Source organism: Hyperolius riggenbachi, chromosome 1 (assembly GCF_040937935.1).
Source record: "Hyperolius riggenbachi isolate aHypRig1 chromosome 1, aHypRig1.pri, whole genome shotgun sequence".
Taxonomy (NCBI): domain Eukaryota; kingdom Metazoa; phylum Chordata; class Amphibia; order Anura; family Hyperoliidae; genus Hyperolius; species Hyperolius riggenbachi.
Window position 1 is genome coordinate 285,569,909 of NC_090646.1, and position 27,503 is coordinate 285,597,411.

General features: G+C 41.6%; 1 protein-coding gene across 5 annotated transcripts in view; it reads left to right on the forward strand.

Moving 5' to 3' along the window:
• CSGALNACT1 (chondroitin sulfate N-acetylgalactosaminyltransferase 1) overlaps window positions 1-27,503 on the forward strand; it is a 685,316-nt gene that overhangs the window by 443,467 nt on the left and 214,346 nt on the right. For all 5 annotated transcript variants that reach the window (XM_068233667.1, XM_068233668.1, XM_068233670.1 and 2 more), the window contains one exon: window positions 17,761-18,661. In XM_068233667.1, coding sequence (XP_068089768.1) covers window positions 17,974-18,661 — 688 coding nt within the window. In that variant the 5' untranslated portion in view covers window positions 17,761-17,973. The remainder of the gene's footprint in view (window positions 1-17,760; window positions 18,662-27,503) is intronic.

A 27,503-nucleotide genomic window follows, 5' to 3' on the forward strand; every position in this document is an offset into this window, starting at 1 on the left:
TCAATTACTTCCCAATAAGGCCTTAATTTTTTAAACAAGCTACAGTTATTATTGCCTTCAGACAATGCATTTCATGGGTGTTGCCCCACTTCCTCTGGTCATACAGTGTCAAAGCGTTTAGTTATAATAGAATTACCAGTACCCTCTGTTACAGCTGAAAGCTTTGGCAGTGTATGAGCCATGTAAAGTTCATTTACTGCGTTTTTTGTCTCATAAAGAAGGTTTTGTTGACAACCATATAACAGGAATTATCACACTGTCAGTAAGAAACCCTTATTGATATTTGCATTTCATTTAACATGGAGTATGTTTTGTCAACAATTATGTAATACAAATTATTACCTAGATTTAGGTTTGGAAATATGCTGCAGCTGTGCTATACTGTGTACACACTCGGGTTCTAGCAGTTTTACTGTTCTAGCTTTCTGTGTCCTCACACTCTATTTTAACTTGTGTTAGCCACATCATGCTTTATACTGGTTACAGTGGTTCCACATTTGTAGTTTTATTCCTGAAAAAAAGTCTAATCTTCCACATCATCATGCACATTAGTGTTATAGCCAGACCTGGGTCAAGGCATGTTGCATTGTGATGCAACTAAGGCCTGAAACACACCAGAGGAGTTTTTCAGAGCGTTTTGAGTTTTTAAATCTGCTGCTAATGTTATCCTATGTGTCTGTGCACACTGGAGCAATGAGGTTTTGTACAAAACCCCATAGCATTACATTGGGAAGAGGTTTTGAAACCTCTAAAAGCTCTTCCCAATGTAATGCTATGGGGTTTTTTTTTACAAAACCTCATTGCTCCAGTGTGCACAGACACATAGACATTAGCAGCAGATTTAAAAACTCAAAATGCTTAGAAAAACTCCTCTGGTGTGTTTCAGGCCTTACTCTGGAACGCTCATTAAAATGTTGCAGCTGCAAGGAAGTAGGAATTGTTTCCCAAAGCAAATTGCAAGGAATTCTAAAAGAAAACAATTCACACATAAGGAAGATGGAGAGCTTCCAGTAAAGGAATGTCATATGGCTCATTGTTAAATATTACCAGGGTATACTGAATCTCAGTGTTGCTATGCAGTACAAAGTCAAATTCTTGAGCACAATGTTTTATACTTTTTTTTTTCCCGGCAAGAATGTTTGTAGACCAATCAGTTCTTTTCGCCATCGTTGTTCCTGCAACATTCACCAATAATGTAACAGTGTGTAAAATGGATTACTGCAATCCTTTGCTGCCAAACTTTGGCCTGATATACTAAAGTTACAATGAGCAGGGATCCTAGGCTTTCTCAGCAATGATAAATACATCTATTAAGCCCTATTAATGGAAAGAATGTCTCCTTAATCAAGCCCACTCATAAAGCCTCATAATGCATCACCAGGCATCACACACTGTGCTTTTTCTAAGCCCAAATGAAGACTGCAGTGATTTCCAGTAAACAGGAAGCAATGCTGATTTGTATTTGTCTTATGTTAAAGTTCTTTCTTTACACAGCACTGGAATGTGAAGATTATTCAGCCATTATTAACCTGTTCTTAGGCTATATTGAACTGTTGTTTTCTGCAAACAGAATTATTTTTAAATTATTTTTTGGTAATTTAAGTATCACCTTTATTTTAATGAACTTAAAAACATAACTTTTTAAAATGTGCATGTGATGCTCACATCGGCATACACAGAAACATTCTGCAATGATGCACCTTGCCAGCAGTACAGATGTTGCCACTTGTTTTTAATTTAAGAATGGAAATCAAAGGGAAGAAAGATTTTACAATGGGCCAACACTGAATAAATTATTTATAAATGAATATTGTAAAAAATAAGCAGTTTTATTCATTGTTATTTTCAGTAAAGTTCCCCTTTAACCCCCTTGGCGGTATGAAAAATACCGCCAGGGGGCAGCGCAGCAGTTTTTTTTATTTTTAAAATCATGTAGCGAGCCCAGGGCTCGCTACATGATAGCCACTGCTCAGCGGCATCCCCCCAGCCCCGCCGATCGCCTCCGGCGATAGGCGATCAGGAAATCCCGTTCAAAGAACGGGATTTCCTGGAGGGCTTCCCCCGTCGCCATGGCGACGGGGCGGGATGACGTCACCGACGTCAGCGACGTCGGGACGTCATTGGGAGACCCGATCCACCCCTTGGCGCTGCCTGGCACTGATTGGCCAGGCAGCGCAGGGGTCTGGGGGGGGGCCGTGCGCCGCACCGGATAGCGGCGATCGGGCGCGCGGCGGCGGCGATCGGGGTGCTGGCGCAGCTAGCAAAGTGCTAGCTGCGTCCAGCAAAAAAAAAATTATGAAAATCGGCCCAGCAGGGCCTGAGCGGCACCCTCCGGCGGCTTACCCCGTGTCACACACGGGGTTACCGCTAAGGAGGTTAAGGCATTATGTTTCAGGCAATGAAGTATAATATTCAGTCCACGGTTTTAAGCCAAAAAACTTTGAACAATGCTGTGGTTTACATAGTACATGTCAATAGGTATATACATGTGCCCCAATTGCGCTGCTCTGTGTGATGTTAATCTATTACCAGTACAGATTTAAATAGATAAACTCTGTTTTATATATTGTAGTTATCCAAAGTAATGTCCAATAGCACTTGGACTGTATACAAGTTCGCCACAGAATTATATACATTACATAGTTCCTTGAATCTGTTGAATTCCTGTAGTGCTTTTGTGTTGCTCCTTTATCTGTTGTACATTCCTATATAAACTCGGCATTGCATAATATTATAGTTCTGGCTGTGCAACCAGCACTATAAACAGTACAACCAGGAAAAACGTTAGATGGACGGGTACCTAAAGAAGTCATGAAGTGGTCTGTGCAACCTTCACCATGGGAACACGCATGTGCTGCATCCCCACACTCGGCTGCTTACCAGAAGTGTATCCACACCTATTACGGGTAGTGGAATACAAGTTTGTGGTAACTATCACCAATCACGACAATGCTTCCAATCTCACCACTGTATGTCATGGGGGAAAAACTGAATATGGCGTAGTATGTCTGAACCATATAAGCCCAGTGTCCCATGCAGACTGTCTGTGTGAACCCCTGCTTCAGAAATAAACACAAACTGCTTAACCCAACATATGCCACTGCTCGTTAAAGTAGTGGATTTGCGCTTATATCTCATAAGATCACCAAATTGCCTTCATTCCATTGACTCCAAGCTTCCAGATTGTCATAAAATTAGCTTTTTATATAAAAATGAATTAAATCCATGTACATTTTGCCAAATCGTTAAAACAAGCAGGACAAGGTCCATACAGTCGCCGTCAATACTACATATCAAGTTTCCTTATATAAACAGCAGCTGTATTGCATAGATTGGCATGAGAGGGGCAGCTCCAATTTTGCTTAGTGTCATCTCACCCCCTGCCATTGTCTAAGTGTCTTGATCACCAATAAGGTCCTGCACAGTTGTGGAGGGGCACACCTCTTCAGTAGGGTTGGGTGCCTGATATTGCGACATAGGCAATTATCACTGTACCAAAGTCTTTCAACAGTATATCAGCACACCAAATCTTTCAAGGAACACGCTCTTTATTGAGCCATCAGTATTCACGAAAAGTAAGCCAACAATTGTTTCGGGGGCCACGTAGGGTCCCCCTTTATCAAGGAATGTGATTACCACACGCCTTGACAAAGGGGGACCCTGCGTGGCCCCCGAAACAATTGTCTGCTTACTTTTCGTGGATACTGATGGCTCAATAAAGAGCGTGTTCCTTGAAAGATTTGGTGTGCTGATATACTGTTGAAAGACTTTGATCACCAATAACTCTCCTTGCCACCAACTATACGCTGCCTGCACTTCCTGGATCGAAATGTGACATATTAGGCTCCTCTCAACATGTTTTGTTCTCAGCCAGTCTGACTAATCAGGGGGATAGGGAGTCACATACTGTACATCACACACATTATGTACTCCGGCTCATTGTGCATTGTGATAGCAGTGCTGTATCAAGTACAAAACTATGCAGTTACCTGTTATTTAGGTTTGTTTTTATTAAGAATTGTTTTTTCTATTTAAAGGGGACCTAAACAGAGAGGGATATGGAGATAGTTGGCTGGCAGTCCTGCTGAGCTCTTTGGCTGCAATAGTGGCTGAATCACACACCTGAAACAAGCATGCAGCTAATCCAGTCTGACTTCAGTCAGAGCACCTGGTCTGCATGCTTGTTGAGGGGCTGTGGCTAAAAATATTAGAGACACAGGATCAGCAGGAGAGTCAGGCAACTGGTACTATTTTAAAAAGAAATGTCCATATCCTTCTCAGATTAGGTTCCCTTTAATGTGGAGAATAACCTTCTTTTCTAGGCCAATGGCAGAACTGAAATGAAGCCCTCATTAGGGATTGATTAACATCCCGTCCTGCATATCTTTGTGGCTCCCCGTGTTTTTCTAATGGTTATCTTTCTTGAGTTATTTGTTTATTCTGCAGTCTTGGAATGTCATTGATTACCAAGGCAGGTTTTCTACATAACTCATAGCATAGCTTATTATTAATTGCTTAATAATGTATACCAGGAAGACTCAGTTACTCAAATATTGCATTACTCTGTGTATGCACCCTGACTCTCTGCTAGCAGAATAGGGTAATTGATCGTGCATAGACAAAGGTTTAATCATGTGGCTGTTGATATGCTGAGCAGATGAGCTGTCAGTTTGGTTTCAGCTTCAATATAACTTGATCTATCTGGGCACTAGAGCTAAAAGGTTGCTGTGTTCTATTCAAACTGTCACTCATTGGTGGAGAGTCAACCATCCTCTCAACAAGGTACATGTATAAATCAGCCTTGTGCTATTATATTATTCCATAAAAAATACATATACTGTATATGCATACACTTACGGTAGATGATAACTGGATGAAGTATATTCAGTTAATGCATTTTCTTTTCCTTTTTTTTCCAAGCCAGTAATATATGACCTCCTGTGTTTGACCTTTATGAAAAGATGAATGTCTACAGCATGCAATTTACTGTGGGATAAATGCATATACTGTACTATTTTAGCAGACTTTACACTATAACCAAACAGTGCAGCCAATTCCTTTACCAAAGTCACAGAACTATTTCTAAAGCGTTTAAAGTAAATTGGATATTCCATTTGAATCAGGTTATGAACTGTGAATTTCTGTTGTGTGCAGTCAAATAACATGAAAATAAACAATGGTGTATGTGTTGTAGTTAATGATATTTTTAATCTTCAAGATTAAGAATTCATTTATGCAGTGTTCTACCACTGCCTATGCACTTATCAGCCAAATAGTTAAAACCACCTACCTAATATTGTGTAGATTTCCCTCTGCCAACATAACTGCTCTGATCCATCTAGGCTGGGACTCTTAAGACCTCTGAAGGAGTAGAAATGGATGTACAGTATGGGGTTTGTGAGCTTGTGCATGTAATATCTCATTGTGCATGGCTCTAATCCTTTTCTGAATCCTGCCTGAAGTAGAGGGATTACCAAAAGATTGCCATTTTGACTAAAAAGATCTTACTCATGACTCCTCACCTCTCACTTGTAGGTAGACATATGTAAGAATAGAATTCACATGAAAATCTACAAGAAAACATTCATTAGATCAGGCTGCCTTCTTCCATTGTGCATGGTCCAGTTCTGACTCTCATGTGTACAACATAGGCACTTTCAACGGTGTACAAGGGTCAGCATGAGTACGCTGACTACGCAGCCCCATACCCAGTAACTGTAATGCAATATCTGTTCCGACCAGCATTATGTTGTACTGCAATTTTTGCTATAGTAGTTCTTCCCCTTGATTGAAGCAGACGGCCTAGCTTTCACTCCTTAGCAGAACTGAACTCAGAACATCCTCTCTGCTCTAAAAGATACACAACAGCATAATAAACTTCAAAGAAAAAACATTTCTTTGTTACAGCTGATAAAAATCATAAAATAAATCTGCACAGTTTCAACTTCCTGATTCACAAAAGCAGACATATTGTTACATCCTGTGCTTTTAAATGAGCTTATCTGCCATCTCTGCCATGGAAGTCATGTGACACAAGGGAGAGATCAAATTACAACTTGTGATTAGTGACATATGAGGGAGAAATAAACAGACGAAACTCTCTAATTACATACAGGGTGCATACTCTGTATTCCTTTTGTCCTATGCAAGAGATCAGGTCCACTTTAAGTGCCTCAGTGTGCCTTTGGCCCTCGTTATCATTGCTGGTCCACTATATGCCATTTTGGAGATGCTTTGATCTATGCTTTGATCTCATCATCACAATTTGGCCTTATCACAATTAAACCTTACACATGACCATTTTTCCTGCTTCCAATACATCACTGTTAAGAACTGACTGTTCACTTGCTGACTTATAAATCCTCCCCTTTGACATATATTTTAATAAGATATGAAAGATATGTTTTATTTAGATATCTTCCTTAACCTTTTATTTGCTTTACGGCTCTGATCCCTTAAAGTGTACCTGGGGCGACATGTGACTTAGTGAGATAAACATGTGTATGTACAATGCAAAACATAGTAATAACCAAGCTGTTTTGATTTTTATTATTTTGCTGAGCTAATTTTCAGGCAGGCAAGTGACCACTTCTGTCTTGTCTGTACTTTGTTGGGAATATAGTAAACATCACTGATAAGCAAATTACAGCCATAAGCTTTCCTGGCAGAATACAACTTCTTAGGGCAGGAGAGAGAAAAAGTTTATTCTATGTATTCTATACAATATTTTAACTCTGGGGCACTTAAAGGGAACCTGAGGTGAGAGGGATATGGAGGCTGACATGTTTATTTTCTTTTAAATAATGCACATTGCCTTGCTATCCTGCTAATCATCTGCCTCTAATAATTTAAGCCATAGACCAGAACAAGCATGCAGATTAGATGTCTGACAAATCTGACAAAATTAGCTGCGTGCTTGTTTCACATGTGTGATTTAGACCCTTCTGATCAGCAGGACTGCCAGGCAACTGGTGTTGTTTAAAAAGGAAATCAATATGCCAGCTTTCATAGGTCTCACACCTCGGGTTTCTTTTAATAGACTGCAATTCAACTTGGACAATAAACATTCAATCTACTCTGTAAATATTTAAATATAAAATAAAACCATGGGATATCTTAAAATAGTAATTTTAGGAGTAGGAGGACAGATCCAATTGTTTATCTCATTGGTTTATTTTCACCTCAGGTTGACGTTAAGGACCCAAAGCCTTTTTTCTATGATCGCTCAGATTGGCTCACAGGGTCAATTTCATAAGCTCCTGACCCTGCCCATGGTGACCAGCACATGGAGTGTAGTGGCAGTGATAGGATGCTTAGACAGGAGGTTGAAATCTATGGCCTGGCGAAGATTAGCCTCCAACAATGGCATACATTTCAATCAGCTATCAGTTTCTAAGAATAGAAACGTCAGCCCTCTCTTTAAGCGTAAGTATAGCCTTTGCTGTCATAGCACACAGTAGTACACAAAACTGAAAGGTGAAGTAATTGTCATGTGTTTAGTGCCTATTCCAATAATGACTCAGGAAGATCAGTGAGTGCATATTATAATGTAAATGTATAACAACTACAATAACATTAAAGCGAATCCTTTTGGAATACAGACTTCCATTTTTCCTAGTCACAATTTCCTAGTCTTAATACAGTATTTGAAAAATGTCTGCTTTTTGCTTCATCTTCTATGGCCAGAGAGACTCTTTTACATGGCTTTATGTTCTTCTATGGAGAATCCATATTGCATTTCACAAATTCTATGAATACCTTTTAATGGTGGGCATCTGACAGATACGAGAAATAACGGCGCCGGAGACTTGGGCGCAGGACACAGTATGGCTGATCCTGCTGCCGCACAAGTCTGGGCCGTGTTAATTACTATTTCCCCTCCAGGCCGCCATGGATAGTGGGGGAATGAAAACATTTGGCTTCCAGCAATTGCTGGAAGCCGTATTATTGTTTTAAAAGCAACTTCAGATCCGTCTTCTGACGGCGCTGAAGTTACTCCCTGTGCCTGCTATAGCCGTAGTTCCTATTACGACCTATGGTGGCGCCAGCTGCGCCCAAGTCTCCTGCGCTGCTGCGCCCAAGTCTCCAGTGCTGGATTTAGCGTGTTCGCATCTGACATGTAATGTTACATAACATTAGGCATTTCTTGGCTCCATCCCACAAGCACATCAGCTTCTGGCCAAAGCTATACACTTGTAAAGCATAGTCAAAAGGATTTTCATCCTATCATGATTGAAATTTTGCACACAAATATCTGAAGCTCAACAAAGTTAGAACTGGATGCCAGGGTGTCAACTGGAACATCAGATGACGCAGCCTTTGAAAAATAATATAATATATCAAAGTTATGTATAGAGAGAGAAGCACAAAAGTCAATAAACATATTCCTTTCAGTTCCACTGCAATGTTTGGTTATTTTGAGAATATTATCTTACATCATTACTAGCCTTACTAATGAATCAGAGGATGGTAGAGAACAGAAAATTGCTGCATGAGAGGAGGAGTATAGTGTCCTGCCTGAACACTGATCTTGTTAACCACTTCCCGACCGCCGTATGTACAATTGGAGGCCGGGAAGTGCACCCCGCAAGGACCGCCGTATTGACAAATGGCGGCGGTCCTTGTAGGGGCATGGGCGGAGCGATCGCGTCATCCGTGACGCGATCCTCCGCCTGGCGCCGCTCACCCGCCGCAACATCCCGCCGGCCATACGGAAGCGCCGGCGGGATGTTAACCCGACGATCGCCGCATACAAAGTGTATAATACACTTTGTAATGTTTACAAAGTGTATTATACAGGCTGCCTCCTGCCCTGGTGGTCCCAGTGTCCGAGGGACCACCAGGGCAGGCTGCAGCCACCCTAGTCTGCACCAAGCACACTGATTTTTTACCCCCCCTGCCCCAGATCGCCCACAGCACCCATCAGACCCCCCCCCCTGCCCACCCCCCAGACCCCTGTTTGCACCCAATCACCCCCCTAATCACCCATCAATCACTCCCTGTCACTATATGTCAACGCTATTTTTTTTATCCCCCCCCCTGCTCCCTGCCCCCTCCTGATCACCCCCCACCCCTCAGATTCTCCCCAGACCCCCCCCCCAGACCACCCCCCCCCCCCCGTTTACTGTATGCATCTATCTCCCTGATCACCTGTCAATCACCTGTCAATCACCCATCAAGCACCCCCTGTCACTGCCACCCATCAATCAGCCCCTAACCTGCCCCTTGCGGGCAATCTGATCACCCCCCACACCAATAGATCGCCCGCAGATCCGACATCAGATCACCTCCCAAATCCATTGTTTACATCTATTCTCTCCTCTAAACACCCACTAATTACCCATCAATCACCCATCAATCACCCCCTATCACCACCTGTCACTTTTACCTATCAGATCAGACCCTAATCTGCCCCTTGCGGGCACCCAATCACCTGCCCACACGCTCAGATTGCCCTCTGACCCCCCCTTATCAATTCACCAGTGCATTAATTACATCTGTTCTTCCCTGTAATAACCCACTGATCACCTGTCAATCACCTGCCAATCACCTATCACCCATCAATCACCCCCTGTCACCCCCTGTCACTGCCACCCATCAATCAGCCCCTAACCTGCCCCTTGCGGGCAATCTGATCACCCACCCACACCATTAGATCGCCCGCAAACCCGCCGTCAGATTACCTCCCAAATGTATCGTTTACATCTGTTATCTTCTCTAAACACCCACTAATTACCCATCAATCACCCATCAATCACCCCCTATCACCACCTGTCACTGTTACCTATCAGATCAGACCCTAATCTGCCCCTTGCGGGCACCCAATCACCCGCCCACACGCTCAGATTGCCCTCAGACCCCCCCCCCTTATAAATTCGCCAGTGCATTAATTACATCTGTCCTTCCCTGTAATAACCCACTGATCACCTGTCAATAACCTGCCAATCACCTATCACCCATCAATCACCCCCTGTCACTGCCACCCAACAATCAGCCCCTAACCTGCCCCTTGCGGGCAATCTGATCACCCACCCACACAAATAGATCGCCCGCAGATCCGACATCAGATCACCACCCAAGCGCAGCGTTTACATCTATTCTCTCCTCTAAACACCCACTAATTACCCATCAATCACCCCCTATCACCACCTGTCACTGTTACCCATCAGATCAGACCCTAATCTGCCCCTTGCGGGCACCCAATCACCCGCCTACACGCTCAGATTGCCCTCAGACCCCCCCTTATCAATTCGCCAGTGCAATATTTACATCTGTCCTTCCCTGTAATAACCCACTGATCACCTGTCAATCACCTGCCAATCACCTATCACCCATCAATCACCCCCTGTCACTGCCACCCATCAATCACCCCCTGTCACTGCCACCCATCAATCACCCGCTGTCACTGCCACCCATCAATCAGCCCCTAACCTGCCCCTTGCGGGCAAACTGATCACCCACCCACACCAATAGATCGCCCGCAGATCCGACATCAGATCACCACCCAAGCGCAGTGTTTCCATCTATTCTCTACCCTAAACACCCACTAATTACCCATAAATCACCCCCTGTCACTGCTACCTATCAGATTAGACCCCTATCTGCCCCTAGGGCACTCAATCACCCGCCCACACCCTCAGAATGCCCTCAGACCCCAGCCCTGATCACCTCGCCAGTGCATTGCTTGCATCTATTCCCCCCTCTAATCACACCTTGAGACACCCATCAATCACCTCCTGTCACCCCCTAGCACACCTATCCATCAGATCAGGCCCAATACAACCTGTCATCTAAAAGGCCACCCTGCTTATGACCGGTTCCACAAAATTCGCCCCCTCATAGACCACCTGTCATCAAAATTTGCAGATGCTTATACCCCTGAACAGTCATTTTGAGACATTTGGTTTCCAGACTACTCACGGTTTTGGGCCTGTAAAATGCCAGGGCGGTATAGGAACCCCACAAGTGACCCCATTTTAGAAAAAAAGACACCCCAAGGTATTTTGTTAGGTGTATGACGAGTTCATAGAAGATTTTATTTTTTGTCAAAAGTTGGGTGGGAGAAATTTCTATGTAAATGGACAATTGTGTATAAAAAAATCAAACAATTGTCATTTACAGAGATATTTCTCCCACTTAGCATGGGTATGTGTAAAAATACACCCCAAAACGCATTATACTACTTCTCCTGAGTACGGCGGTACCACATGTGTGGCACTTTTTTACACCCTAAGTACGCTAAGGGGCCCAAAGTCCAATGAGTACCTTTAGGATTTCACAGGTCATTTTGCGACATTTGGTTTCAAGACTACTCCTCACGGTTTAGGGCCCCTAAAATGCCAGGGCAGTATAGGAACCCCACAAATGACCCCATTCTAGAAAGAAGACACCCAAAGGTATTCCGTACGGAGTATGGTGAGTTCATAGAAGATTTTATTTTTTGTCACAAGTTAGCGGAAAATGACACTTTGTGAAAAAAAACTATTAAAATCAATGTCCGCTAACTTGTGACAAAAAAATAAAAACTTCTATGAACTCACCATACTCCTAAAGGAATACCTTGGGGTGTCTTCTTTCTAAAATGGGGTCATTAGTGGGGTTCCTATACTGCCCTGGCATTTTAGGGGCCCTAAACCGCGAGGAGTAGTCTTGAAACAAAAATGACCTGTGAAATCCTAAAGTTACTCATTGGACTTTAGGCCCCTTAGTGCAGTTAGGGTGCAAAAAAGTGCCATACATGTGGTATCGCCGTACTCGGGAGAAGTAGTATAATGTGTTTTGGGGTGTATTTTTACACATACCCATGCTGGGTGGGAGAAATACCTCTGTAAATGACAATCTTTTGATTTTTTTACACACAATTGTCCATTTACAGAGGTATTTCTCCCACCCAGCATGGGTATGTGTAAAAATACACCCCAAAACACATTGTACTACTTCTCCCGAGTATGGCGATACCACATGTGTGGCACTTTTTTGCACCCTAACTGCGCTAAAGGGCCCAAAGTCCAATGAGTACCTTTAGGATTTCACAGGTCATTTTGAGTTAGCGGAAATTGATTTTAATTGTGTTTTTTCACAAAGTGTCTTTTTCCGCTAACTTTTGACAAAAAATAAAATCTTCTATGAACTCACCATACTCCTAACGGAATACCTTGGGGTGTCTTCTTTCTAAAATGGGGTCATTTGTGGGGTTCCTATACTGCCCTGGCATTTTAGGGGCCCTAAACCGTGAGGCGTAGTCTTGAAACGAAATTTCTCAAAATGACCTGTGAAATCCTAAAGGTACTCATTGGACTTTGGGCCCTTTAGTGCAGTTAGGGTGCAAAAAAGTGCCACACATGTGGTATCGCCGTACTCAGGAGAAGTAGTATAATGTGTTTTGTGGTGTATTTTTACACATACCCATGCTGAGTGGGAGAAAGATCTCTGTAAATGGACAATTGTGTGTTATAAAAATTAACAAATTGTCATTTACAGAGATATTTCTCCCACCCAGCATGGGTATGTGTAAAAATACACCCCAAAACACATTATACTACTTCTCCTGAGTACGGCAATACCACATGTGTGGCACTTTTTTGCAGCCTAACTGCGCTAAGGGGTCCAAAGTCCAATGAGCACCTTTAGGCTTTACAGGGGTGCTTACAATTTAGCACCCACCAAAATGTCAGGACAGTAAACACACCCCACAAATGACCCCATTTTGGAAAGTAGACCCTTCAAGGTATTCAGAGAGGGGCATGGTGAGTCCGTGGCAGATTTCATTTTTTTTTGTCGCAAGTTAGAAGAAATGGAAACTTTTTTTTTTTTTTTTTTCTCACAAAGTGTTATTTTCCGCTTACTTGTGACAAAAAATAATATCTTCTATGAACTCACTATGCCTCTCAGTGAATACTTTGGGATGTCTTCTTTCCAAAATGGGGTCATTTGGGGGGTATTTATACTATCCTGGAATTCTAGCCCCTCATGAAACATGACAGGGGGTCAGAAAAGTCAGAGATGCTTGAAAATGGGAAAATTCACTTTTTGCACCATAGTTTGTAAACGCTATAACTTTTACCCAAACCAATAAATATACACTGAATGGGTTTTTTTTTATCAAAAACATGTTTGTCCACATTTTTCGCGCTGCATGTATACAGAAATTTTACTTTATTTGAAAAATGTCAGCACAGAAAGTTAAAAAAATCATTTTTTTGCCAAAATTCATGTCTTTTTTGATGAATATAATAAAAAGTAAAAATCGCAGGAGCAATCAAATAGCACCAAAAGAAAGCTTTATTAGTGACAAGAAAAGGAGCCAAAATTCATTTAGGTGGTAGGTTGTATGAGCGAGCAATAAACCGTGAAAGCTGCAGTGGTCTGAATGGAAAAAAAGTGGCCGGTCCTTAAGGGGTAGAAAGCCCTAGGTCCTCAAGTGGTTAAAGAACAAGCGACACCAATGCTAACCTAGAGATAAAACACACACACACACACACACACACATATATATATATATATATATATATATATATATATATATATATATATATATATATATATATATATATATATATATATATAATACTTCTACTTACATAACAGATTTATTGTGCTATCCACATAATGAATACTGTGAATTTTATAAAGGAAAAGCAGAAAATCCTATTCTAGGCAGTGGCCATCTTGCCAAGCTAACACTCACATCATATCCTCCCTGACTCTTGTCCCCCCCCCCCCCCCTTCTCTTGCTCAATGTGTATTCATTAGCTGCCCTCCTCCCAAAGTCTTCAGACACTCCCACTGAGGTGTATACTAGGAACTGCACTGCCTTTATTTTATTTTCTCCTCCAATCGCTCCAGTCACCTCAGCTTTGCTTGTAAACACAAGTGAGCAAGGGATCATGTTTCAGATAGGCTAGGCAGGGAAATAAATGGAAGAGGAGGAATATATTATAGATAAAAAGATCCCCCAGCATTCAACTGTTTAGCACTGACTACTAAAGGGCCAGTGCTCCTAAAGTATGTGATAACTGCAAACCATAACAGCAGAAAAAGTTTTGCAAGTTTTTTGAATGCAAGATTAGCATCTTTATCACTTAATACACTCAGACCAGTTGCTGTTGAAACTTGATTTTTATGGTGACATTACCACTTTAAAGTAAATTCCGCCTAAGCAGATTAGCTGCTTAGAAAATGGTAACAGAATAGCAATTTTGATTGGCCAATGTTAACACATCCATGTAGTATGATAACTTATCTACACAATGCGTTCATAGTATTCAAAATCTGTTAACCCTCATACTACTGGGAAGTGGTAAAATTGGCCAAATATTGGTCAATCAATATTGGATGTGTGTACCCGCCCTATTGGCCAATTCACTGATAAATTTTACCACCTCCAAACCAAGCAATTCAAGAGCAATTTAGAGGGAAGCGATTTTGGACCATCACTTTCCTCTAATAAATCACTCTGAAATTCACGCAGGAATCGTGCAGGACCTGCGATTGCGATTATGGCAAATCTGAATTGCTCTGTGGGTTTTGCGCCATTGACTTTATCAGCCTAGCGTTGTTGTACTTACCAGCGATTCCAAACTTAGTCTAAAAGAGCTGTAGTCTGCAATAGTGCGTTCAGTTTAGGCATCTAACAAGGGCAGACCTTTTTCAAGCAAAATCATAGACCCGGATCCTTCAAAAATTATGTTAGCTTGCCGAGGCAATAGATGAAGACTTTTTTTTTTTAAGATCAGAGACAGACAGTGAAAATAAAGTATGTCAAAACATCTATAACCTGCGGTAATATAATATTGTTGATTGATATGTTCTACTGCATTGGTGTATTCCCAGCATTAAAGGAGGGGAAGATTATCATAGGAAAGGAGGGCATGGTGGGCACATAAGGGCATGAGAGGAAGAGACATAGAAACACAGGATGGGGGGGGGGGGGAGAATATGATTATTAAAGAAACACACCCTCCCCATGCAAACCTAATCAATCCCAAGATAGGCTAAAGGGATATATGTCATAAGTGGTAAATGGGAAAACTCAAACAGCCCCCAGATGCCAAAATAAGTACCAGAGAGACCGTTCCTCAGACTTGACACCAATTCCCCACATAGGGTTCACACAAATAAATTAACATCCCATCTACATTTCTGATCTTACTCTGAGATACACACCAAGCCGCTCACTCCGCTCCTCCAATGAACTTCGCCTTACCGTCCCCCGCATCACCCAGTCCCATGCACGCCAAGACTTCTCAAGAGCCGCTCCAACACTATGGAACTCCCTACCTCCACCTATTAGGGCAGCCCCTCCTTCAACACCTTCAACAAGGCCCTCAAAACTCACCTTTTCACTCTGGCCTACCACCCCTCACAATTGCTCTAAACCCACAGCTGAACTCTGGTCTCCTACCTCTCATGTCCCTACCTCTCCCTCTAGATTGTAAGCCTTTGGGCAGGGTCCTCCTCCTTTTGTGTCCTACCTGATCATGCGCCTCCATTACTGTGCACCCATGCTATGCATTTGAGTGAACCTAACTTGCCTAATCTCCATGCTCCCCTCCAGTGACTGACTAAGCCTTACCTTGTACTCATAGGGCTTGATTCACAAAGCGGTGCTAACCTACTTAGCACGTCTAAAGTCTTTAGACGTGCTAACCAGGGTGCTAAGTAGGTTAGCACCGAATTATCTGATTCAGAAATTCGGTGCTAACCTACTTAGCACCCTGGTTAGCACGTCTAAAGACTTTAGACGTGCTAAGTAGGTTAGCACCGCTTTGTGAATCAAGCCCATACTGTGCTGTGTGATCTGGTTTTTTTGTATTCCAGTATTGTCATATTGCTGTTTGTCACCCCTAAATATTGTCTGTAACCTAAATTAATGTCCAGCGCTGTGTAATATGTTGGCGCTTTATAAATACAATAAATAATAATAATACTGGCTCTTTTGAAAGTCTTATGAACCACGTCCCCTGCTATATATTTGTGTTAACAAGCTGAGTAATTATTTATATACAGACCATCCCCTACTTTTAAATGACTAGAGTTACGTTTCATGCCTACAAACAAAATGTTCTCATTGTACAAAATATACAGTACCGTTCTGTTATTACATATTTTTTGTTACACGTTACAAAATTGTACAAACTGTTGTAAGTAAAGGCACATTGAAACAACAACAAAGTTTATACTTTATTTCCAAATCCAGAATTGTACAAAAGTAAATAATATATCCACGTTTTACTATGTATAACATTTGACTCGACTTACAAACAAATGTAACTTGCAACCTCTCAGAAAGGAACATGTTTGTAAGTAAGAGACTACCTGTATTCGAGACATTTTTCCCTTTAATGCTTCTAATGGTCACTACATCTCTTAGGATCTTCAGTTTATAAAGCCTTTTTTCTTATCAGTAGGCCTTTTGTAGAGATTTGACACATAACAATGCCAATTGTATGCTATACAATATCTGCACATGTTCAAAATAGATGTTTTCTTGTTAAAACGGCATGATTGAATTGAATGTACTAACACAATGGAGGGGACAAAATTGGTAGTGTCAGTACAACAAATAGGCAATATACATAGATCCCATTTAACAAAGAATTCCACGTATTTCACATTATATCCATTTTTGTCAATCTGCCACATATCAGTGTGGTTTTGAGTTACATAATAGAAGTTTGAAATATCAGTTATTGTGTCTCTAGCTGGGAAATGGAGACAAAATGACACATTTATTTGTCAAGTGATAGGAAAGCAGCTGGCATTTGAGTTCTTTGAATCTTAAGCTTTTCTAAGGAGCTGTTTTAATTTCAGATACCTTACATATTAGTTCTGATTCTCTGTGAACAGAACCTTCTGCATGTTGGTTGGGGATGGGCATTTATCAATGCACTTACATTAAATTGCAAGTGAATTTACAGCACAGAGCGGGAGCCATTTAAATTGCAAGTTCTTTGTGTGGATTTGCTCTGACTTTGCAGTGAGTGTGGATGCTTGTTGTAGTGGGTTTCCATCAATCTGTGATGGACTTCCTGCTAAAGTTGCACCAAAACCAGCAGCATAAAAAAGAGGCTACATAAAGCACTTCTTGTTTGTAGCAAACTGTTTGAGAGGTCAGTAGGACAGGAGCGTTAGCCTGGCTGCACTGCATTGTAAAATATATTACAGTGCAAAATGTAGTTTTGTAATATTCCACAATGGAGCCCAGTTGTACAAGCAGTAGTTGCATGTGCTTTAAGTCTATATAGGCCTAAAAGAAAAAGGGGAAAAAAACAGATGGGCTGGTGCTGCTAGTTCCAAAACTCAATGTGATACAAATCATTCCAGCAAATTGTGTGGTGTTTGGTATTGGACCAGTCAGATGCACTTTCTGCAAATATTGATTGATTCCAAGCTGGATACAATTTGCATTACATCTGCTTGAAACCTGGAATTATTTGCACCTTATTGACCACCTCTATTAGACTGTGGTAACACAATGCTAGTTCTGAGGATAGTTACAAGCACATGGGAGAAGATTAAGTTGCCATAGCACTACACTACATAAAAGGGCAGGCTGTGCTGAACAAGTCAGCACTAGCCCTGTAGTGTTTTTGTTTTGTTTTTAAATCATTTTGGGTATATGTGCTTAAATGTCTGTCTAGTCTTTGTTTAGGTAGTAGACCAATTTAAAAAGTATACCATAATGCCATGAAGGTCACTTTTTATGGAATTTACTATGTAGAAGCACATTATATTGATTTTTTTGTTTTTGTGTTTTAGGTTCACATTTTACATGTAAAAGATGAATATTCCACTTGTGATGGGGCAGTTGGATACAGACTTTGGAAGCATCCTTGTACATCGTTTGAAAACTTCGCTTACAAAATGTTTCTGTACTTCACCAGCAATGTAAGGACAACAAGATCTACTTAATGGGACATTGGTGAATAATGCATAGAATTTCCATGTGGATTACACGTTCTTTTTTTACATATGGACCCCAATGCACGTCAGAATGAAGAAAATGCATTTTATCCCCTAAATGTTAGGATGGTACGGCGAGGGCTACTGAGTTGGGTTTCTCGAGTGGGGATCCTACTCATTTGTCTTTGCTGCATAGTATCTGTTTTGTATATGCTGGCATGCACCCCAAAAGCTGAAGATGAACAGCTCATACTGCCTCGAATTAATGGCCCTACTGGAAAAGAAGGATACCATGCCATTTTGCAGGAGCGCGAGGAAGAACATCGCAATTATATCACTAGTTTGAAAAAGCAAATTGCTCAATTAAAGGATGAGCTCCAAGAACGTAGTGAACAGCTCAAAAATGTTCAAGGTCACTACACGGATTCCCTTACTGTGACCTTTGACCATGCCAGTCCGGAGAAGACACAGACGGACCTCTTAGACTTTCTACATTCCCAAGTTAATAAGGCTGAAGTGCATAATGGTGTTAAGGTCCCCACTGAATATGCTGTGATTCCATTTGACAGCTTCACTTTACATAAAGTGTACCAACTGGAAACAGGGCTTACTCGTCACCCAGAAGAAAAGCCTGTAAGGAAAGATAAACGGGATGAGCTTGCGGAAGCCATTGAAATGGCCGTGGAGATGCTGAACAGTCCTCAGGATGGAAGCAATGCACATAGACGAATATATACTACTTCTGACTTTATTGAAGGTAAACAAATATTAATCATAAAGCATAGATGTTTAACAATTGTTCTAAATCAGAGGTTGGCAACTTTGAAGAGGTGGAGATTTACTTACAAAAAAAAATGGAAGAAACCAAAGATCCTTGGGGGAGACAATTTAGGATGTGTGGCCAAATTGCAGTGTGTTTTTAACATAGAGGCACAGCAGTAGCTGAGTCATACAATGAAAATATTGCCAGATATCAATGACATACAAATAATACCAGAAATAGGCAGGGAATACCATCAACAGTAGCCATATGCCGCTAGCTTCCCTACATGTCCCTTCTATGGCCCAAATTATCAGTTACACCTCAATGAAGCCAGTTTGCCCCCAGTGCTTCCTTTCTACCCTGTGTTCCATCAATGCTTCCACTCTTCCTCTTGTTCTTGCTTGCTGGTCCCTGTTGACCCATCTGTCACCTCCATCCAAGGTGAGTGTATGTGAAGCCTGGGTGGATACAAGAGGAGAATTGTGGGTCCACATGCCCCAGTACAGTTATCTATAACAATTGTTGCCACTCTGTATATAGACGTGAGAGGTTTTATGATGGAGGGGTGAGCACAGCAACATAATCTACCCAGGACAGACCATGATGGGAAGATTACAGTCCATGGGGTGATGACCCTGATCTAAATATTTTTCTGAAACTTTCAGAATGGTTTATTTTGCATTTCTGTAACACCGTTCATCAGTGTGTATCAAGTCAAATGTAAATGTACTATGCAACTTAGGCAGGTGGTGGGTGTCCAAGGGCACAGCTGGCACTTTCCCCCACCCTCACCTTACCAAAATAGGTAGGAAGCAGGGGAGGCCAAAGCTGCTATTTTACCTATGATCTAATTTCACCTTATTCCATATCTGGTTTATAGTGCTCTGCTAGCATTTACGGTAACTAGTCCATTAGTAGTCCAGTAGTTATTTTAGTTAAAACTTCCAGTGACCTACCTTTGTTCAGATGTTCTAATTAACAAAATAACAACAGGTACTTTACTGGCTTCATGTTCTCCAAAATTAAAAAATAAGAGAGCAACAGTTTTCTAACACAACATGTAATAATAAACATAACAGTTGATTCTGCATGGATTCGTTCCATATTGTGTATTCTGTTCAGGCAGAATTGTGGGTCCACATGCCCCAGTACAGTTATCTATAACAATTGTTGCCACTCTGTATATAGACGTGAGAGGTTTTATGATGGAGAGGTGAGCACAGCAACAAAATCTACCCAGGACAGACCATGATGGGAAGATTACAGTCCATGGGGTGATGACCCTGATCTAAATATTTTTCTGAAACTTTCAGAATGGTTTATTTTGCATTTCTGTAACACTGTTCATCAGTGTGCATCAAGTCAAATGTAAATGTACTATGCAACTTAGGCAGGTGGTGGGTGTCCAAGGGCACAGCTGGCACTTTCCCCCACCCTCACCTTACCAAAATAGGTAGGAAGCAGGTAAGGCCAAAGCTGCTATTTTACCTATGATCTAATTTCACCTTATTCCATATCTGGTTTATAGTGCTCTGCTAGCATTTACGGTAACGTGTCCATTAGTAGTCCAGTAGTTATTTTAGTTAAAACTTCTAGTGACCTACCTTTGTTCAGATGTTCTAATTAACAAAATAGCAACAGGTACTTCACTGGCTTTATGTTCTCCAAAATTAAAAAATAAGAGAGCAACAGTTTTCTAACACAACATGTAATTATAAACATAACAGTTGATTCTGCATGGATTAGTTCCATATTGTGTATTCTGTTCAGGCATCCCCGAGTACTGTAGACAGTTGGCACACGGCTTTATTTAAAAATGGTTTTGACAAATTAGATGGTTAAAATGTATCTCTTATCTCTTTAAAACACGTTTTAATTTGCAAATAGACTTTATGTTCCTGTCTGAGAGGATGAGAGGGCAGGTAGTAAAGCTAGGCCAGTGTATTATTGATACATTATGTGTAGCTTGCAGTAAAAATGGAAAATAATTCAGTTGTTTCAGCAGAGGTCTCTTAATTGAAGTTGTATACTTTTTTTTAACTGTTGTTTTGATTTATTATGCTAAATACAGAATTTGTTTTATTCTTATTCACTCAGGTAAATAGAAAATGCTTCCTATGAATATTTAATATCTAACATTTTCAGCCAGCCAGTGTCTTACAGCATGCTGTTCTGAGGCAGATTTGCACTCTACTGAGTGGCTCACATGGGTCAGATAAATCTATTTCTCCTTTCTCTCAGGCAAGTAAATGAGGCAGGTGCATATTCTGTTTGACAGTGCTGAAGGATGTCTCTTGGTGTACTGACAGTACTGGGCATTCTTTTAACCGCATCCACTAAGCTTTACAAAAATAAGTTACATGGCAGCACCCAGTCTTAAAGGGGAACTTCAGCCTAAACAAATATACTGTCATTACGTTACATTTGTTATGTTAATTAAAATAAATAAGTAATATAATCTCTTACCCACCCTGTTTTAAAAGAACAGGCAAATGTTTGTGATTTCATGGGGCAGCCATATTTTTCATGGGTGCAGCCATTTTTCTGGTTGATAGGAGGTGACAGGGAGCATGAGACACAGTTCCAACTGTCCTGTGTCCATATCACCTCTCCCAGCTGTGCGCGCTAGGCTTCAAATCTCAAATTAAAAATAAAAAAAAAGTGCGCCAAAACAGCAGAAGGAGAACAACAAAATCAGAAATCCCATCATGCTTTGCACAGCATCCGGAAAAATGCCCGGGTAGTTTTCTTCTGTGCAGCTAAAAATGAGGCTTGGGTAAGAAAAACAAAGTTCTGATGCTGTAAAACTGTTAAAGAAACACCAGGCCTTTTCTGTGGTGCTGAGTAGATTTTTAGTCTGGAGGTTCACTTTACAATGTGAGTTATTTGACAAGCATGCCCTCTCCAGGTCATGTGAAAACTGCATTTTTCAGCAATGTGTATCAGTCTTTAAAGTGGTAGGATCAGCCATACTATGCCAGGGAAAAAAAGACACATATATAAGTAGATAAATACTTGATCTACTTACATAACACATGTATTATACTGTCCACGTTTTGATTTCAGTGAATGTTATATAGTAAATTACGAGAATTCTGTTCCTGGTGGGGGCCATGTCTTTTGCCCACAGTTAAGGCTAACTCATGATGTCATTTCTGCCCTTTACTTTTTTTCTTGTCTCCTCCAATCGCTGAGTCACCTCAGCCTTGCTTGTAAACACAAGTGAGTAGGGGATTAGGTTTCAGATAAGAAGCTGGCAGGGAAATAAAGGGAAGAGGAGGACTAGATTATAGATAAAAATAACCCCCAGCATGCAATTCTTTGGCACGACTACTAAAGGGATAGTGTTCCTTAAGTATGTGATAACTCCAAATCATAACAGCAGAAAAAGTTTTAAAAGTTTTGAATGCAGGATTAGCATCTTTATCACTTAATACACTCAGACTAGTTGCTGTTGAAATTTGATTTTTATGGTGACGATACCGTTTTAACACTGACCTGTTGCTGAAAAATATACTGGAGTGCACAAGTGTGCTCAGACCCTAAAGTGTTTTGCTGGTAAGTGGCAATTATACCTGTTCAGTGCTGCTGAGTAGATTTTTAGTCTGGAGATTTACTTTAATGTTTTTTTGGTAAAATAGTTTTCAACGTAAAAAATTAAACCTCAGCTTGCAAACTTGTAAAAGTTCCAGAAATATATGTAAAGAAAATGGAAAGGGTCAATTTAATTTGTATGCAAGAGTTTACATAGCAAATATAACTGTGGTTCTTCATTTGACTAATACATATTGTCCAAAGACAAACGTTTGTCTACTAATGTAAGGTACATTTGTATTATTGGCATCTAAGGACTCAATGTTCTTACTTGATTTTGGAGCACCATAATTGCCAGATTTGAACTTGTATTTAGTAATTAATATCTTTCACTGCTCATTACCATGCTGAATGCCCACACATAGAACAGCTTGCAAAAGACCCCTTCCCTTTGATCTCAGCAGGGTGTCTATCAGCTGTCCAAATGCCACCATTAAAATACTCAGCTGAGATGCTTATCTATATTGCAACCTCTGTTCCCAAGAAACTCTTACAAATAGATTCTGCTTTGATTACCCCTCTAAAATCCCTTGGGATTCTCAAGAAAACAAGGCGGGGGAAGAGGGGAGGACGTGGAGGCACCCATAAATAAAAGCCAAAGCAATCCTCACATATCTATAAATCAGTTGTATCAGTAAAGGACCCAGATAACAGAGACAGCTGCCACACTAATGATTACAACCCCCAGCCAGGAGCTAAGAACACAGACCTCAAAGTTAAGGCAAACAACATTAAAGCAGTACTCTGCAATGCCAGGTCCATAAACAACAAAACAGCAGTTATTCATGATCTAATAGAGGCTTCAGGTCTTGCTTTAATTACAGAGACATGGTTGGATCAGAACTCAGGACCCACTCTCGCGGCTGCGGTACCAGACAATTACTCAGTTTTACACTGTGAAAGGCAAAACCGCAAGGGAGGAGGATTAGCTCTGTGCTTCAAATCCAGTTTGAATATTAAACCCCTTGCTGTAGCCCCCACCCACTCTTTTGAATGTCTGGCAGCCCAGCTCTCAGCTGGAAAAAAAAATAAACATACTGCTTGTCTACCGACCCCCTGACGCTGGCTCAGCTTTTCTCAAGGAAATAGCAGAACTTGTATCTTGCATAACACTGAAACACCCTAGGTGGATAATTCTGGGAGACTTTAACGCACGGGTCGATACACACTCCTCCCAATTTGGAACTAAGCTACTTCTCTCCATGAATGAACTGGGCTTCTCTCAAGCCGTCAACCTCCCTACCCACAAAAAAGGACACACTTTGGACCTCATTTTCCATTCAGAACTCCTAATATCCAATGTGGAAATTGATCCAGTAGTTTGGTCAGACCACCACACTGTCCACTTCTCCTTTACAGCACCGGCTACAAAACACCAAGTGAAAGAACTAATAAAATATCGTTCCTTGAAAGGTTTGACACCCCAACACCTTCAGAACAGCCTCAATCTAGGTGGACTGACAGATCACAACTTAGGCCTTGAACACATGGTCCTTAAATATAACCACGATATCTCAGCCGCTTTTGACGCCATAGCTCCCTTAAAGATTAAACGTTCCGCACCATTACATCATGCTCGCTGGTTTGACAACTCCATAAAGGAACTAAAGAAACAGGGACGCAGACTGGAACGAAGGTGGCGCAAACATCAGTCTCCTGATGACAAACTTTCCCTAATTGCTCACCTGGAAAAATATCAAACGATGATTAACAAAAAGAAGTCCTTATTCCTGTCTCACGAAATTGCAAATGCAGGCAACAGACCGGCCCAACTCTTACGCACGGTTGACAGTCTCTGCAATCCATCTTGCAGGAAATCCAGCATCAGACCTTCACAGGAACTGTGCCAGAAATTTGCCCACTTCTTCTCAGACAAAGTCTCCTCCATACGATCTGCCATTCAATTCACAGCCCCAGAAACCCATGCAGAGCCATATAACAGGTGCAAAAATAGCCTACCACCATGGTCTGATTTTAAGGTAATCACTGAAAAAGACATCTTGGATATCCTCTCAAACCTTCGCCAGACTACCTGCGATCTGGACCCTGGCCCCACTAAGTTCATGTTGAAATGCCCTAAACTATTTACACCGGCATTCCACAAAATAGTCAACGGCTCCTTACAAGAAGGGTGGTTTCCCTCTACTCTGAAAGAAGCAATCGTCAGGCCTCTACTCAAGAAACCATCCTTAGACCCAGATGCTCTAAACAGCTACAGACCTGTCTCAAACCTCCCCTTTCTGGGAAAAGTTATTGAAAAGGCTGTCTACCTCCAACTTGAAGCCAGGCTCTCCAGAAAAAACATCCTTGACCCTCTTCAATCTGGCTTCAGGAAATATCACAGCTGTGAAACAGCCCTCACCCAGATTTGCAATGATCTGCTCATTGCAAGAGACAAGGGTCAATGTTCCATCCTGATTTTGCTCGACCTCTCAGCGGCTTTTGGCACAGTCGATCATGAAATCTTGCTCAACAGGCTACAAGAGTACTGTGGCATAGATGGCTTTGTTCTCCGGTGGTTCAACTCCTTCCTGGCTGGCAGAACACAAAGGGTAGCCTTAGGGCCCTTCCTCTCCAACCCTGTACCACTAAAATACGGTGTACCTCAGGGCGCAATATTATCCCCTTTACTGTTCACCATATACATGCTGCCACTTGGAGAAATCATACAAAAACATGGCCTGACATATCATTGCTATGCTGATGACACCCAGCTATATTTGTCATTCAAACCTGACGTCACAGACCCTACTCCACAAATAAACACATGCTTAGCTGAGCTTCAGGAGTGGATGAATAATAATTGGCTAAAACTTAATGCTGACAAAACTGAGGTTCTTGTTATCGAGGGCCAGGGCTCAACAGCAAAGCAGCCCCAGTCTCAACCAACACCGCTAAGGATAGGGAGCTCAGACCTGAACAACTCAGACTGTGTGCGCAGCCTGGGAGTACTGATTGATGGGAAATTAAGCTTCAGGAATCAAATCTCAGCTGTTGTGAAACATTCCTTCTTTCACCTAAGGAATATTGCAAGGATTAAACACCTAATTCCTTCAGAGGATCTTCCAACCCTAGTTCATGCCTTCGTCACATCAAGGTTAGATTACTGCAACGTCCTCTACACAGGCCTGCATAAGAAAGACTTACGCCGTCTGCAATTAGTACAGAATGCCGCCGCAAGGCTGTTAACGAGCCAACCCCGCCATTGCCACATAACACCAACCCTGAGCTCACTCCACTGGCTACCGATAAAATAGAGAATTCTGTTTAAGATTGGCTTACTGACATTCAAATCCTTGCACAATCTGGGCCCTGATACCTGAAGGACTTGTTGCAACTACATCACACCCCCCACAATCTTAGATCAAAAGGACGTAACACCTTGGTCACCCCCAGAGTCCACCTCAAAACCTTTGGAGACAGAGCCTTTTGTCATGCTGCCCCTACACTTTAGAACTCCCTGCCACACCCAATCAGGACAGCTCCATCCCTGGAAGCATTTAAGTCTAAACTGAAAACCTACCTCTTCAGTCTGGCATTCATGAACATCTGACTATCTCCTCTGTAACACAACCCAGCCTGCAACCCTGTATTAATCTGAGACACAGCTATGCGCTTTGAGTCCTATAGGAGAAAAGCGCTTTACAAATGTTATTGTATTGTATTATTGTATTGTATGTAATAAACCAGTCAGAACTCAATTTCAATATCTTGCAACACACATTACCACTGTCTGTTACAAATTGCATTGCATCATTCAGTATGGAAACTAATACCTGACACATGAGTTTGTTATAATTTCGTTTTGGCATCTGCAAGTTAAAGCTATCAGCCTGTCAGAACACTTATTAAGATTGTGGAAAAATTAAAAAAAGATGATTTCCAATCAATATTATTTATCTGATGTAATGGAGACACACCCAAAATTAAATGGTACTTATAATAGTTTTCAATCAATTTTGATGTAAAAAAAAAATAGCTTTCACTTTTATATAAAATGATATTAAATTTTTTTTTTAGGTTTGCCCTGTGCCCAAACACATAGAGCTACTGAGTCCAGCTTGTGTAAACCTGAAGCTAGAGTGGAATGGAAGATGCCATATGTATTTCCTTTTATACTATACTAGTTGTCTGGCATTTCTGCTGGTGTTTCATCAGGGGCATAGCAATAGGGGGTGCAGAGGTAGCGACCGCATCGGGGCCCTTGGGCCAGAGGGGCCCCGAAGGGTCCACCATCTATCACAGTATTAGCTCTCTATTGGTCCTGTGCTGGTAATAATCACTTCTATAGATGCTTTGAATAGTAGTAATCCTTAACACACTGTTCCCCAACCCCTTCTTGCACCTCTGACACTGGGGTTGTCCTTGGCAGGTTTTGGTGCGCCATATCAATTGTTATGTATAGAGTGCTTGGGGGGGCCCCATGTAAAACTTGCACCGGGGCCCACAGCTCTTTAGCTACGCCACTGTGTTTCATCCATCTGTATTTTCTTAATCATACACATGAAAGAGTCAAACATCTGATATGCACATGCTTGTTCAGGTCTATGACTAAATGTGTTAGAGTCACAGGATCAGCAGGACAGCCAGGCAAATGTGCATTGTTTGAAAAGAAATAAATATGGCAGTCCATTATATCTTTCTGACTTCAGATGTTCTTTAACTATCACCAGTGCCATGAATGGAGTACCACGGCTCAATGAATCTGGGACTAGAGATAGCCCGAACCTCTGATTTTTAGGTTGGCGAACCGGGTTCGCGAACTTCCGCAAAAGGTTCGGTTCGCGCGAACTTTCGCGAGCCGCAATAGACTTCAATGGGGATGCGAACTTTGAAAACTAGAAACATTTATGCTGGCCACAAAAGTAATGGAAAAGATGTTTCAAGGGGTCTAACATCTGAGGTTTTGCATGGGGGAGTGGGATACACGTCAAAAGTCCCGGGATAAAATCTGGATTTGACGCAAAGCAGCATTTTAAGGGCAGAAATCACATTGAATGCTAAATTGCAGGCCTAAAGTGCTTTAAAACATCTTGCATGTGTATACATCAATCAGGGAGTGTAATTAGAGTACTGCTTCACACTGACACACCAAACTCATTGTGTAATGCACCGCAAACAGCTGTTTGTGTACAGTAGTGACGGCCATGCTGGACTGGTGCGCACCATGGCCAGAGTGCAGGCCGTGGCGGTGTTCAAGCCCATATGGTCGCCGAGCTGTGGTAGCTCAATGATAGAACAA